The sequence below is a fragment of the Chinchilla lanigera genome, unplaced genomic scaffold, assembly GCF_000276665.1.
Source record: "Chinchilla lanigera isolate Chin_1 unplaced genomic scaffold, ChiLan1.0 scaffold00030, whole genome shotgun sequence".
NCBI classification, from domain to species: Eukaryota; Metazoa; Chordata; class Mammalia; order Rodentia; family Chinchillidae; genus Chinchilla; species Chinchilla lanigera.
Genome location: NW_004955431.1, coordinates 20,037,674 through 20,052,213, shown reverse-complemented (window position 1 = coordinate 20,052,213; position 14,540 = coordinate 20,037,674). Strand labels below are relative to the sequence as shown.

General features: G+C 33.1%; 1 protein-coding gene across 1 annotated transcript in view; it reads right to left on the bottom strand.

Moving 5' to 3' along the window:
• The window catches only part of Atrnl1 (attractin-like 1), a gene marked incomplete at its 5' end in the record, with an annotated part of 750,654 nt that overhangs the window by 692,805 nt on the left and 43,309 nt on the right, over positions 1-14,540 (bottom strand). Inside the window, 3 exon segments of the mRNA XM_013515898.1 lie at positions 813-1,068; positions 7,262-7,349; positions 11,195-11,369. Of these exon segments, the coding sequence (XP_013371352.1) occupies positions 813-1,068; positions 7,262-7,349; positions 11,195-11,369 (519 nt within the window).

Genomic DNA, 14,540 nt, shown 5'->3' with positions numbered 1-14,540 from the left:
CACAAGAGCCAAAAATTTGAATTCAGAACACTTGCAGAGCCACAAATGGAGTACATTCTTGACTCTAAATAGCAATCATAGGGCACATATTTGTAGACAAACCAAAAACAACATAAAGGTTACCACTGCTTGAAAATGTCATAAAGAATGCAAAAAATAAAGTGTCATAAAAACAAACACACCAAAAGAGTAAGACCATAGTACAGAAATTATATAGAATGCCCTAGTCACCTTCACACACCAGGTAACAACCTCTTTTAGAGATCATCAGACTAGCCTTGGTAAGCATACTTTAAGGAGTAATATATAAGCAAATTTATAGCAATAAGATTAGAAATAGAATGGTGAAAATGAAAAATCTTGAAATCATGGAATGTATATTAAAGATATTATGCTACTCATAGTTCTTGATTCACAAGTAAAATCCAAGGAAATAGCACCATCTATTGAAATTTCTCATATTTAAAAATATTTTAAAATTTTGGAAAATGAGAATAGTATGTAACATTCCTCCTTATTTGCTCAAGAGAGTAAACTTAATTTTTTTTTTTTTCCAGTACCAAGAATCAAACCCATGGCCTTGTGCTTGCCAGGCAGGCACTGTGCCGCTGAGCTAAATCCCCAGCCCCTTAAACTTAATTATTAAAGAACAAAAATCTAATAAAATTAAAAAGCTTACATTAAAATCAGTAATGGTTGGCTTATACTCTGAATCTCAAATAACTCAGCATTTTGACTAAATTCATAAGGAGATTTTATTAAAAATAAAAACATTCTCAACCAATAAGGAAATTAATTTTTAAGAAACTCACAGATATGGTATTCCTGTATGCTGCTTGTATAACCATATATAGCAGAATATCCAAATATTATGATCATAACAACATCTCTACTATCCAACTCCATAATATGTGCTGAATGTCCTTCGACAGCATACTGCTGACCATGTCCAAGAACAGTAGGAGTTTTTGTACTCCATGATTGACTATGTATATTAAATACCCATAATTCATCTGTAACATTGCCATGATTTGCTTCAATTCTGCCTCCATACATAAAGATGTTTTCCTGTAAATTAAACATATACATATATTAATAAATAGTTCTTAGCATTACCTATTAATTTAAACTAAAGGCCATATTTAAACATTATATTTTTTAATAACTGCTCACAATATTCAAAATATATAGTTCTTATCTGTGAAAATTCATATGGAAAACACACAAAAATTAATGTTTTATGTACAGGAGGATATCTTGTTCTTTTATTTTCCTCTTGTACTTTGGGTTGCTCATATGACAGAAACCATGCCCTGTCTAAGTTTGTGTGCCTGATTTATTTCACTTAATGTTATTTTCTCAAGGTATATCCATTTTCTTATAGACCTCTCAAATTTATTATTCTCTATAGCTGAGTAGTATTCCATGATGTGCAGATGTCATATTTTCCTTCCATTTGTCTGTTGACAGATGTACAGGCTACTTCCAAGACTGAGGTATTATGTATTGCGCCGCTATAAACATTGGTATATATTTATCACTGTAATATAATATACTTTTGGGAAGACACCTAGAAGGGGAATAGCTGGGTCAAACAGAATTTCTGTTTCTAGGTTTTTGTGAAATCTCCCCACTGACTTCCACAATGGTTGTACATTCCCACCAGCAATATAAAAGAACTCCTTTCTCATCACAGTGTTACCAGCATTTTTTTAAATTTGAGTCCCTGAAGGCTGTTCTTTCATGAGTAAGATGAAATCTCAATGTTGTTTTAATTTGCATTTTTCTAAAGGCCAGCAAAGTTGAACAATTTTTCATGTCTTTACTGGCCATTTGTATTTCTTCTACTGAGAATTATCTATTCATTTCAGTTGCCCATTTCTTGACTGAGTCCTTTATTTTAGGGACTCTAAATTCTTGAGTCCCTTATACATACTAGATATTAGTTCTCTACCCAAAGTATAGCTGACAAAAATATTTCCCCATCTGTAAACTGTCTCTTCACTCTGCTAGATATTTCCTTTGCTGTGCAGAAGCTTTTTAATTTGATATAATCCCATCTGTTGACTCTCACTGTTATTTTTTTACAATTGAAGTTGTATTAAGGTAGTTCTTGTCTATACCTATGACTTCAAGAGTTTTGCCTGTTTTATCTTCTAGTAGGTTGTATTTCTGTTTTAATATTTAAATCTTTGATCTAGTTCAGTTTTAGTGTAGTACATGAGGAGAGATATGGGTCTAACTTGGAACATCTACATATGGATAGCCAGTTTTCCCAACACCATTTGCTAAAGAGGCTGTCTTTCCTTCAGTATATGGTTTTGGCCCCTTTGTCAAAAATCTGAGTGCTAAATGTATTTGGGTTTTTTTTCTAAATTTTCTGTTCCACTGAAACATATGTCTACTTTTGTGCCATTGACATGCTGTTTTTTTTTTTAATAACTAGACTACATCATTATCACGTGGCTATGGGAAAATATTACATACTTTCAATGCATGTTTGCTAAACCTTCACAACACTTATAAATTACATAAATAATTTCAGTCACATGACTGACATAAATGATATAAGTTATCACTATTTCAACAAAGTAGGAATAAAATATAAGGGAACTTCTTCAACTGGATGAAGTGCATCTATGCAAAGTACACAGCTAAAATTATACTTATTGGTGAAATACTGGGTGCTTTTCCCTAAGATTAGGAATAACATAAGGATGCCCACTTTTGCTCGTTTCTACTCGTAATAACCAGAGGTTCTAGCTGCGGCAAATATGTAAAAACTAACAAAGGCATCCAGACTGAAAGTGGAACAGAAGAAATAAATTTCCTATTTGCAGATGACATGAATATAGTACCGTATTCTAAGAAAGAAAAAAGCACTAACAAGTTCATCTATATTACAGGATCAATGTACAAAAATAAATTGTATTTTTTGACATTTGCAATGAATAATCCAAAAATAAAATTCAGAAAACAATTCTATTGATAACAGTGTCAAAAAGAAAAAAATATGAAAAAGTTAACAGAGGAAGTTCTAAACTTTCAAAGTTAAAACATTATTTCAAAGTTAAAACATTGTTCAAAGAAATTTTTAAAGATCTAAATAAATGCAAAAAACAGTCCATGTTTATGGGTCAGATGAATATCAAAATGGCAATATTCTCCAAATCTATCTACAGACAACACAACTGCTAAGAGTCCCAGTTGCCTTCTTTGGAGAAAATGATGAACTGATTCTAAAATCCATATGGAATTTCAAGAGATGTATAACATCAAGAAAATCCCATAGCCAGGCATGGTGGCACACACCTATAGTCCTAGCACGTGGGAACTGAGACAGGAGGAACACCAGGAGTTCAAGGCCATCCTGGACTACACAGTGAGTTCAAGGCCAGCCTAGATTACATAGTGAGCTCAAGGCCAGCCTAAAGCACATGCTAAGACCCTGTCTCAAAACAAACCACACCAAAAAAGACAATCCTGTAAAAGAATAAAGCTGAAACACACTTCAGGAAAACTACTACAATGCAAAAGTAATCACAATAGTATAGTACAGACACAGCAATGGAACAAAAATAACAGTGCAGAAATAAATCAATAAATCTATGGCTGACTATGTTTGACAGGAATGCCAAGAGCATGCAAATGGCAAAAACCATCTCTTCAACAAATTTTGCTGGGAAAACTGGATGCCAGTATCCAATAATGAAACTAACCCTTACTACACTTCATAAACAAATTTAACTCAAAATACATGGAAGAATTAAATATACAAAACTCTCAAAGAAAAAAGGACACATTTTTATGAGCTGGGCAGTGGATCATTAGATGTAACAACAAAACTACAAGCAACAAAAAAGATAAATTAGATTTCATTAAAACAAAACAAAACACCTTGCACCTCAGAACATACCACCAAGAAGGTGAAAACAACCCAAAGAATGGGATAAAATATTTGCAAATCTTATATTTGTTCAGGGACTTGAATCTAGAATATATAAAGAGTGCTTACAACTCAATAATAAAAAAACTAATATTAAAATAGGCAAAGAACTTAAATAGACATTTCTCCAAAAGCCATATGCAAATCGCCAGATAAAAAAGATGCTGAATATCATCAGTTAACAAGGAAATACAAATCAAAACTTTGATGAAATACCACTTTACGCTACCTGGCAATTTACTATAAAAGAAGGACATTAACAAGTATTGGCAAGAATGTATAAATCTGGGTACCTTCATGCATGACTGTTGAGAATGTAAAATGGTACAGCTGCTTTTGAAAACAGTCTAGTAGCTCTTTAAGGAATCAAAGACGAGGTTAAAATTTGACCCAGGAATTCCATTCCTATGCTACGTATAACACCCAGAGAAATAAAAACATAGGTCAACATAAAACTTATACATGTGTTCATAGCAGCATTATTCATAATAACCAGAAGATTAAAGGAACTCAAATGCCCATCAGCTGATAATAAAACAATATGATATATCCATGTAATAGAATATTACTCAGCCATACAAAGGAATGAAATATCAATAAATGCTATGACATAGACAGACCTTGAAAATAGTAAGCTAAGTGAAATATGTCAATAATCAGTCACAGAATATATGATTTAATTTATATAAAATGCTCAGAATAGATAAATCTATATAAACAAAAAACAGATTTGTAATTGCCTAAGTTTGGGAGCATGAAGAGGTTTAGAAAGATAGTTCAAAAGACACAAGCTAGCTAGACATGCTTGTGTATGCCTATAATCCCAACACTTTGGGATGCTGAGGCAGGAGGACCATGAATTCAAGCCCAGCATGGATAACCTAGTTATTTAGCAAGATCTTGTCACAAAAGAAGATTTTAAAAAGATCTGGGGATGCCATAAGTTATGTTTTTGAAGTGATGAAAATATTTAAAAATTGATTACATAACTCTGATGAGATCTTACACAGTCTGCAAGAGATACAGCTCTGTGAATATACTAAAATAACTAAATTGTAAGATTTTTTAAAGTGAGTTATACAATATATCAATTATATCTTAAGCTGTTACAAAAAGAAAACAATACAAAAAAACTGAAACATTAAACTAAAAGAAGATAAAGAAATATACACATGGATATTTACTAATCACTCATATGGAGAAACATTTTTATTTTTAAATAAATATACATACAGTAGTAGCTTGTTCTTTACACTACTTCTGTTACTTTCCACATTTTTTGCTTATGCACAGAAAATACACAAATTCTGATTGCAAAGGTCTAACCATAGACAATAAAACATACGAATCTGATGATTCAAAATAAAAGATAGTGAGATAGGCTATCACTTTAATCATGCTAAATTCATGAATCCCATAACACATAAAAATAACTGACTCCAGTGTAATCGCTATAAGAACAAGTAATATTTTTTACAAAAATAGAAAACTATCCTAAAATTCATATGAAATGTTAAGGGATCCTAATAGCGAAAACAGTCTTGAAAAAAGAAGTCTCACATTTTCTGACTTCCAAACTTACTACAAAACTATAGTAATCAAAACAGTGTGGTACTCCCATAAAGATAAACATAAATCAACACAGGAGAATAAAGAACCCAGAAATAAACCTTCATGCAATGGTCAGATGAGTTTTTTTGGTTTTTTGTTTTGTTTTGTTTTGTTTTGTTTTTACCAGAATGCCAAGAACATTCAACATGAAAAGGACAATTTTCTCAAGAAACAATACTAGGAAAACTGGTTATACACATGTAGAAAAAATGAAATTGGACCCTTACCTTATCCTTACTGGACCCTTACACACATATACATAGGAGCAAAAATTTTAAAACTTTGAGGAAAACAGAGAAAAAGTTTCATGTTGATTGATTTGGCAATAATTTCTTATATATGACACCAAAGCACAGCCAACAAAAGGGAAAACATACAGAGGGCTACCTCAAAATAAACTGGACTGAGGCTGTAGTTCAGTGGAAGAGCATGTCCTCAGTATGCACAAGACATTGGGTTCAAACCTCAGCACCACAAAAAAAAAAAAATTGCAATAAAAAATAAAATGAAAAAAACTAAAAAACTTCTGCAAAGTAAAGAAATAGGAGGAGAAAATATTTATAAATTATGTATCTGGCAAGGGGTTAATATATGAAGAACTACAGTTTAACAAAAATATAAACTAATTCAAAAATGGCAAAAGGCTTAAACAGTTATTTCTCCAAAGAAAATATATCAATGGCCAGTAAGTACTTAAAACTATGCAACACTAATCATTAGATGAATTCAAATCAAAATCACGAAGGGATACCTCACACATATTAGACCTATTGCTGAAAAGCAAAAACATAAAACACTAAAAATTGGCAAGGCTGTGAACAAACTTGAACCAATGTGTGCTGTTGGCAGGGCTATAAAACAGTGCAGCCACTGTGGAAAATGGTATGGATGTTCCTCAAAAAATTAAACAGAATTACCAACAATTTTCCTCTTGAGTATATACCCAATAGAACTGAAAGAATCAAACCTATAGTTGTACACACATGCTCATAGAAACATTATTTACAATAGCTGAAAGTAGATGCAGTCTAAGTATCCATCAACAAATGGATGAATTTACAAAAATAGTATATAAATGTAACAGAATATTATTCAGCCTTAAAAAGTAAGGGAATCCTTGACACATGCTACAGTGAGGATGAATCTTGAAACCATTATAGTAAAGGAACCAAGCCAGTCACAAAGACAAATACTGCAGGATTCCATTTTTGGGATGATCCTAGAGTAGTCAAATTCACAGAGACAGAAAGCAGTTTGATAGTTTCCAGGGAATAAGGAAGGGACAAATGAAGAATTTTGCTTCAGTTTTGCAAGATGAAACTAGTTTTGGAAATAATGATAGTGATGGTTGCATAATGTGAATGCCAGTGAACTGTACACTTAAAAATAGGTAAAATAGTAAATTCTATATTATGTGTAATTATCAAAATGTACAAAAAAGGTGACTAATGACTAGATACAAAGCTACTGACAAAAAGTAAATCTCTATTTCTTTACATGTCTAGGAGGTAAGTGTAAGGAAACCCACTAAACCCACTCTTGATAAAATAGCTCATGATACCTCGAGTTTCTGTGATACATAATGATTTATTGTTCCCATTAAGTGTTTAAAAGAAACAGTTTAAAAATGTTTAACAGAATCTTTCCCCTGAAGGTAAGTTTTTTTCAAAGAACTAATAAAAATTATAAAAGCAAGAGTCATACCTGATACAAAGCAAGAGAATGTCCATATCTCTGGAGAGGTCCTCTGGATAGAGTTCCTACATTCCATATACTGCTTTCTAAATTGTAACTAAAAGCAAAAAAGGAACTTCATAAGCTAAGATTCATTTTCTTAATTTCATATGCTTTTCTTCCTATATACAAATTCTCATTAAATTCAAAGAGAATTATAACTAATAAGTTCATATACCATATTAGAAAATTTTACTAAGTATTCTGTCAAATACCAACTCTTAAATTAGCATGTCACTTAAGTGAATAATATACATGAACCATAATAGATGCTAATACTATAATTATTTTGCCTAATTTGCCTTAAATCAACTAGTTAACCTAAAAAATAGTGAGCTCTTCTGCATTTTTAAGTTTAAAGCAATAGCTTAGGCCGGGGATATAACTCAGTGGCATGAGCGCCTGCCTAAAACAATAGCTTTTCTTGAAAATGAATGATAATTCTCTCCATTTTTACAATAACCATTTGCTTTAGGTATTCATGTTTATTCTTCATACAATTAGTTTAGCATTATATAAATCAACCAAGAAATATATATTTCCCATAAAAGTATGACTTATTTACTGATAATTTTTAAATTATGCAAAATAAATCCAGCAGTATAAAAGTCTATAAAAATAACTTATTCTTGGATTAAGGACACAAAAATAGATAATTTTTTCTACTAGTCTATTACATATGAAAACGAAATTCTAAAATATGGATCTCAAATGCTTAATTAATAGCATCCCAACTGAGCTATCACTATACCCCCAAACTTAATTTGCTAAAACATATGAGAGGAAGAAACCAGGCAAGAAAAAGAGCACCAACACAAAAGTATAAATAAGGGACAAAATGAAGGGTAGCTATTAGGAAGCAGGAAGAATGTGTTCAAATGGGAAGAGGAACAAGAGATGGGGAAGAGAGGAGGAAAGGAAGGAAAAAGATATTTAAAAGAAAAAAAGAATTGAAGGACAAAATGGAAATAGAGCTTTTGTAAAGAATGAAGGAAAGATTTAAAAGGAGGGGAAGGAAAAGGGGTCAAAAAAAGTAAGATGTGCTATATATACATACAAATCCCCGGGGCTGGGGATTTAGCTCAGCGGCAAAAGCGCCTGCCTGGCAAGTGCAAGGTCGTGAGTTCGGTTCCCGGTACCGGAGAAAAAACAAAAACACAAAAAAACAAAAAAACAAACAAACAACTACAAATCCCCCATGATGAATGTGATCATTATGTATTATAAACATGTACTAATAAAAAAGATTTTTAATTAAAACATAGCAAACTATTTCAAGAAGCTCGCTATCAATTGTCCCACTTTGCTCTCTTCCTCCAACTCATCAGGAAAAGCAAGAAACTGCCCCTTTGCAAGACATAGAAGAGGTACCAAAATGGTTTTCAGCATCACTTAATTTATTTCCTAGCTTAGAGTTATAAGACAGACGTGTATGATACAAATAACAAAGCACAATCAGTCTGAATATAACTTCCACAGACTCACAGCACTAAATCTACCTACCTCCCAGGTATCTGCAGCCAATATAATGCTTTCCAAGTTATCATAAATTAGGACTCAGTAAACTATTTCTGTAAAGGGCCAGACAAGAAATATTTTAGGCTTCGCCAGCCACACTGGTTTCAGTCTTCCTCTTTCTTTGTTTTATAACCCCTTAAAAATGCTAACAAAAAAAAATTCTTAGTTCTCCGAATCTGGGCCCCAACTTCGTAGCTTGCTGATACTTGCCATATATAATCTATTCGTGCTCCTTGTGCACCAGATCCCACAGCACCCCAGTACTCCTCCTGTCTCTATCCTACATGACCATTTTTTATCCTACTAGATCACCGTCATCAGCATGAAAACATGGTGTTATTTTCCCTATTTATATTAAAAATAACAAACTGTTGACCTCACTCCCCCTTCAAGTTACTACACTGTTTCTTTACTGCTTCTTTGTAGTCCCCACCCACACCGATCTTCACATTATCTGAAACTCTTTCCATGATTCCAAGCTAACTCTACTCCAGTTTTTAACCATACCCTACAGTAAATCTGCTTTTGTTAAGTTCAACTTCCTCATACTAAATCCATGGCCACTTTTTGGGCTTCATTTCCTTGACATAATTGATCATCAGCATTTAGTGTTGTTCATCATCCCTTAATCTTCATGTACTCTCTTATACCCTTGCCTTTGCAGACATTGCACGCTTTTGGCTTTCCTATCTCACTAGTCATTCCTTTTCAGTCCTTTGCTACTCTGCCTCTTCTAATGATGTGGTGTTTCAGACTCAGTTCTTGGGCATCTCTATCTAAAACTCATTCCTGGGATAACCTCATTCTAACTCAGCCAGTGTTTCTACTCTTTTTCCCAACCCCCATATAACCTCAACAGAGTAGCCACAGCCACTCATTTGAAGTATAAGTCAAAGCATACTCAAAATCCTCCCTGATTTGAAGTATGTCAAAGCATATTCGAAATCCTCCCTGACTCCTAAAACATCTGTAACACCCTACATGATCTGTCTTCCTCCTCTATTATCACTCTGATTTCATCTTCCCTTTTATATGTTCTATACAAACACACAGACCTCCTTGTTGCTACTTAAATACTTCAAAAAACACTCCTACCTCGAGGCTCCCTTCTGTACCTACAGATTACTGCAGTGCCAATCCCTGGACCTCCTTCAAGTTTCATGATCCCCTTTTCTTTTTTTTCAGTACTGAGAATTGAACTCACGACCTCACACTTTCCAGGCAGGCCTATGCCGCTGAGCTATATCCCTGGCCCTCAGGTTTCCACTCAGTCTTTACCTTTCTCATAAGCCCTATCTTGACCACGACATTTATAACGTGACCCTCTTCTTTTATACTCCTATTTACTTACCCACCCCCATTGTTTACCTGCCTGCCTCCCTACTACTTATATATAATAATTTACTTTGGCAAGCATATTTACTTTTTCACTGCCAGTTTCTTTTTTCACTAACTTCACAATGACAAGAAAATTTGTTCCATTCACGGATATATCCCAAATAGCAAGAACATAGTAAGTGTTCAAAACAGTCGTGCCCATGTTGTATGTTAATTTTTACTGTAAGTGCATATACATTTTACAAAATGACTCTAATTTAACCAACACTAATACAGAAAACCTTCTTTTTAACACAGAAAACTTTTTTATCATTTACTGAATGATTATCAAAGTATAACATCTACACCCCAAAGAAATTCTACTCTAGGGCTAGGGATGTAGCTCAGTGGAAGAGTGGATGGTTATTAGGCAGATGACCCCTAAAAATAAATTCTAATGTAGAAGAAGAATAAAGTGCTTAGTAATATTATCATTTCTAAAAGCTGTTTAAATATCCTTACCTACATTTGAACTATACTCAGAATGATGAAAATATTCTCTTACCTGAGAAAACAACAAATTTACTTCTAATCTGATGGTTCATAGTTTATACTGATATAATCTCAGAGAAACAACTATGCATATGCACTGTATATTTTCTAATATATCATAACTATCTATCCAATACATATATTTTTTGTAAATTAAAAGCTAAATTTGCAGAAAAAACCGAAAGTACTTTAATATATACAATTATACTTCATTCTGAAAATGTAAAGGGTAGCAGAATTTCATACACCAAACATAGGTAATAAACACAGGACTTTATATAAAATTAATGCTGTCTTACTCAGAACTTATTTATTAAAGCACCCTTGACAGGTAATGGAATTTCTACACAAAACAAATATATGTACAATGACAAATAATTGATCATGGACAAATTGAGTAGATATTCCCAAATCAGTCCCACTTAGCAAACAGATATAAAAATAACAACTTTTGAACAGCAAAAAAGTTCAAGTGTACAAAATAGAGGTCATGAAGATATGAAAATAAACACTTACTTCAAGACCATTTGAAAAGAGCTGTAGTTAAAAGTGTATCCACCAATCACCCACATAAATTTCCCATGTAAAACTGCTTTGTGTGAAGCCCGACCTACTGAAGGACTGAAGGGTTTAACATTTGGCAGAATCCAGTAAGATTCAGTAGAAGGAACATTCAAAGAGCAGTCAGGACCTATTAAAAAAAAATTAAACAACATACTGGATTAAACAAAACCCTTATATTATAAAAATAAACTGTGAGGATTCAAAAATTTAAGAATCTAATGTCCATCTTATTAATAAATGTAACTCAAATAATAAACAGCCTGATATGTAACTTGAAAGAAAACAGATGTAACGCCAGGGCAGGCCAATCACTGGACTTGAATAAATATCATAAATTTTAAAATTATTTAAATAGTGTAAAATTTCAGATAATCTCTAATATCTTACTAGAATATTAAAATTGAAAACAATGTATTCAAAAGTTACTTCTGTCACTTGCTAGCAAATGTGACCTTGAGTAACTGTTTATCTTTCCATCACCAAGCCTTCATGTATAAAATGGAAATAATCAAAGTCTAAGAATTGTTATCAATTTTTAATTTATAAAAAAATATCATAGAGACCTCCAGATGTGGCTCAATGGTCAAGAACTTGCCTACTACATATGAGGATCTAGGTTTGATCGCCAGTACCACAAACAAAACAGTGGAAATAAAAGCAAAACACAAACAGTGGAAATAAAAGCATTTGCAAATTATAAATTATTAAACAAACTTAAAGTAAAGATTACATTTTTGTTAGCTTCATGATGAAGGACAGCCAAAACAGGCTGCAGAAGAAGCCTTACATATCTTTCTTAAAAGAATAAATTTATAGACAATGAAAGAAAAAAATTTAATTAGTGCAGAATAATTTCAAAAGAAGTAAAAACACAGCTTTATCCATCCCCATGATGTTACTCATGAGACTTGCTTTCCCTATCTGTAAAATGTAAATCAACCTGGATCAGTGTTTCTCAAACATGAGTAAAGGAATAATGCTCCTAAAGGCAAACACTTTTTTTTCAACAAGTGTGAGAGCTCACAGATGATTTCAATTCAGATAAAACTAAAATATGCTCAAATAGTAGATATAAACTCTTCATGTTTAAAGTTCTCTTACAAGTACAAAACCAACAAATCAACAAACATAATCTAATAAAATTAACACAGCTGTACTTTGTTTTATTGCACTTCACTTTACTGCACTTCACAAATACTGCATTTTTTACAAACTGAAGATCAGCAACCCTGAATGAAGCAAATCTATGTCAATAGCCTTTTCCAACTCTATGTGCGCCTCGCATGTCTCTGTGTCTCATAACGGTAATACTAGCAATTCTTCAAGCTTTTTCTTACCATACTTCTTATTATTATTTCTGTTATGGTAATCTGTATTGAGTGACATTTAATATTTCTACTATATGTAACTGTTTTGTGGCACCACACACCACACTCGTTCTGATTAGCAAACTTAACTGAGAAGAGTTGTGTGTGTTGTAAAGGTTCTACCAACCACCATTACTCCATCTCTCTCCCCCTCTTTGAGTACCTCTATTCCCTGAAACATACAACATCAAAATGAAGCCAATTAGTAACCCTACAATGCCCTCTGAAGTGTTCAAGTGAAAGGAATGACTCTCACTTTAAATCAAAAGCTAAAACTGATTATGTTGAGGAAGGCATGTCAAAGCCAACATGGGCTGAAACCCAGGCCTTCAATGTCAGTCAAGTTGTGAATTCAAAGGAAAAGTTCTTGAAGGAAATTAAAAGTGCTACTTGAGTGAATACACAGATGACAAGAAAGTAGAACAGCCTTACTGATGATATGTATAAAGTTTTAGAGGCTTGAATAGAATATCAAACAATGTACATTTCTTTACATCAAAATTAATCCAGAGCAAGTCCTTAACTGTCCAATTCTATACAGACTAAGAGTTATGGAAGCTACAGAAGAAAAGATTGCAACTATCTGAGAATGGTACATGAAATTTAAGGAAAGAAGGCATCTCTATAAAGTAACAGTATAAGAAGTAGCAAGTACTGATGTAGAAGCTGGTACATTAACTGATGTAGGTGACTACACTAAACAATATATTTTCGGTATAGATCCAATAGCTTTTTAATGGAAGATGTCATCTAGGACTTTCATAGCTAAAGAGGAGAGAAGCCATTATCCAGCTTCAAAGCCTCAAAGGATAGGCTGACTCTCTCATTAGGGAGTAATGCAGTTGTTAATTTTAAGTTTGAGCTCATTTATCATTTCAAAAATCCTAGGGCACTTAAGAATTATTCTAAAACACTTTTCTTGTATTTATACATGGAAAAATGAAGAATGAATAATGGCGTAGTAGTTTACAACATGTTTTCCTGACTAATGTAAGCCCCTGGTTGAGACCTATTGTTCAAAGAAAAAGGTCCCTATCAAAATACCAGGCCTTTTTGAAAATACACCTCATCATCCAAAAGAACTCTGATGCATATGTACAAGATCAACGTTGTTTACAGGCCTGGTAATGTGACAGTCATTCCGCAGCCCAAAAAGCAAGGACTAATTTCAATTGAAAGTCTTATTATTAAAGAAATGCATTTTATACGGTTTTAGCTGCTATTAATAGTAGTCCCTTTGATTGATCTGGGCAAAGTAAAGGGAACTTTCTGAAAATTTCCCCATTCAAGATGACATTAGGAACATTTGCCATTTATGGAAAGAAGTCAATCTATCAACACTTTTAAAAGTTGGGAAAAAGTTGATGTCAACTCATGGAAGGGTTACATGATGTCATATAGTAGATAACTACAAATATAGTAGAAACAGCAAGAGAACCAAAACAAGAAGTGGAGCCTGAAAGCATAACCTAAATTGCTGTAATCCATGATAAAACTCAGAGGAACTGATTCTTATTGATGAGGAAAGACAAAGAAATTGAGGGAGGGGGAATTGAACCCAGGGCCCTCACACTTAACTACATCCCCAGCCTTTTTCATTTTTTATTTAGAGCTTGCTAAATTCCTAAATTGCCCAACCTGAGCTCTTACTTGTGATTCTCTTGCCTCTGCCTCGCAGAGTGCTGGGAGTACAGGCATCACCCCACACCTAGGTAGAAAATAATTTCTTGATATGGAATCTACTCCTACTAAAGATATTGTAAACATTCTTTAAATGATTTAGAATATTACAGAAACTTATTTGAGAGAAGTGACACTGATTTAAATTCTGCTGTGGATAAATACCATCAAACAGTATCACAGAGCAATCTTTCATGAAGGAAGAGTCAATCAATATATCAAATTCATTGATGCCTTATTTTAAGAATTTG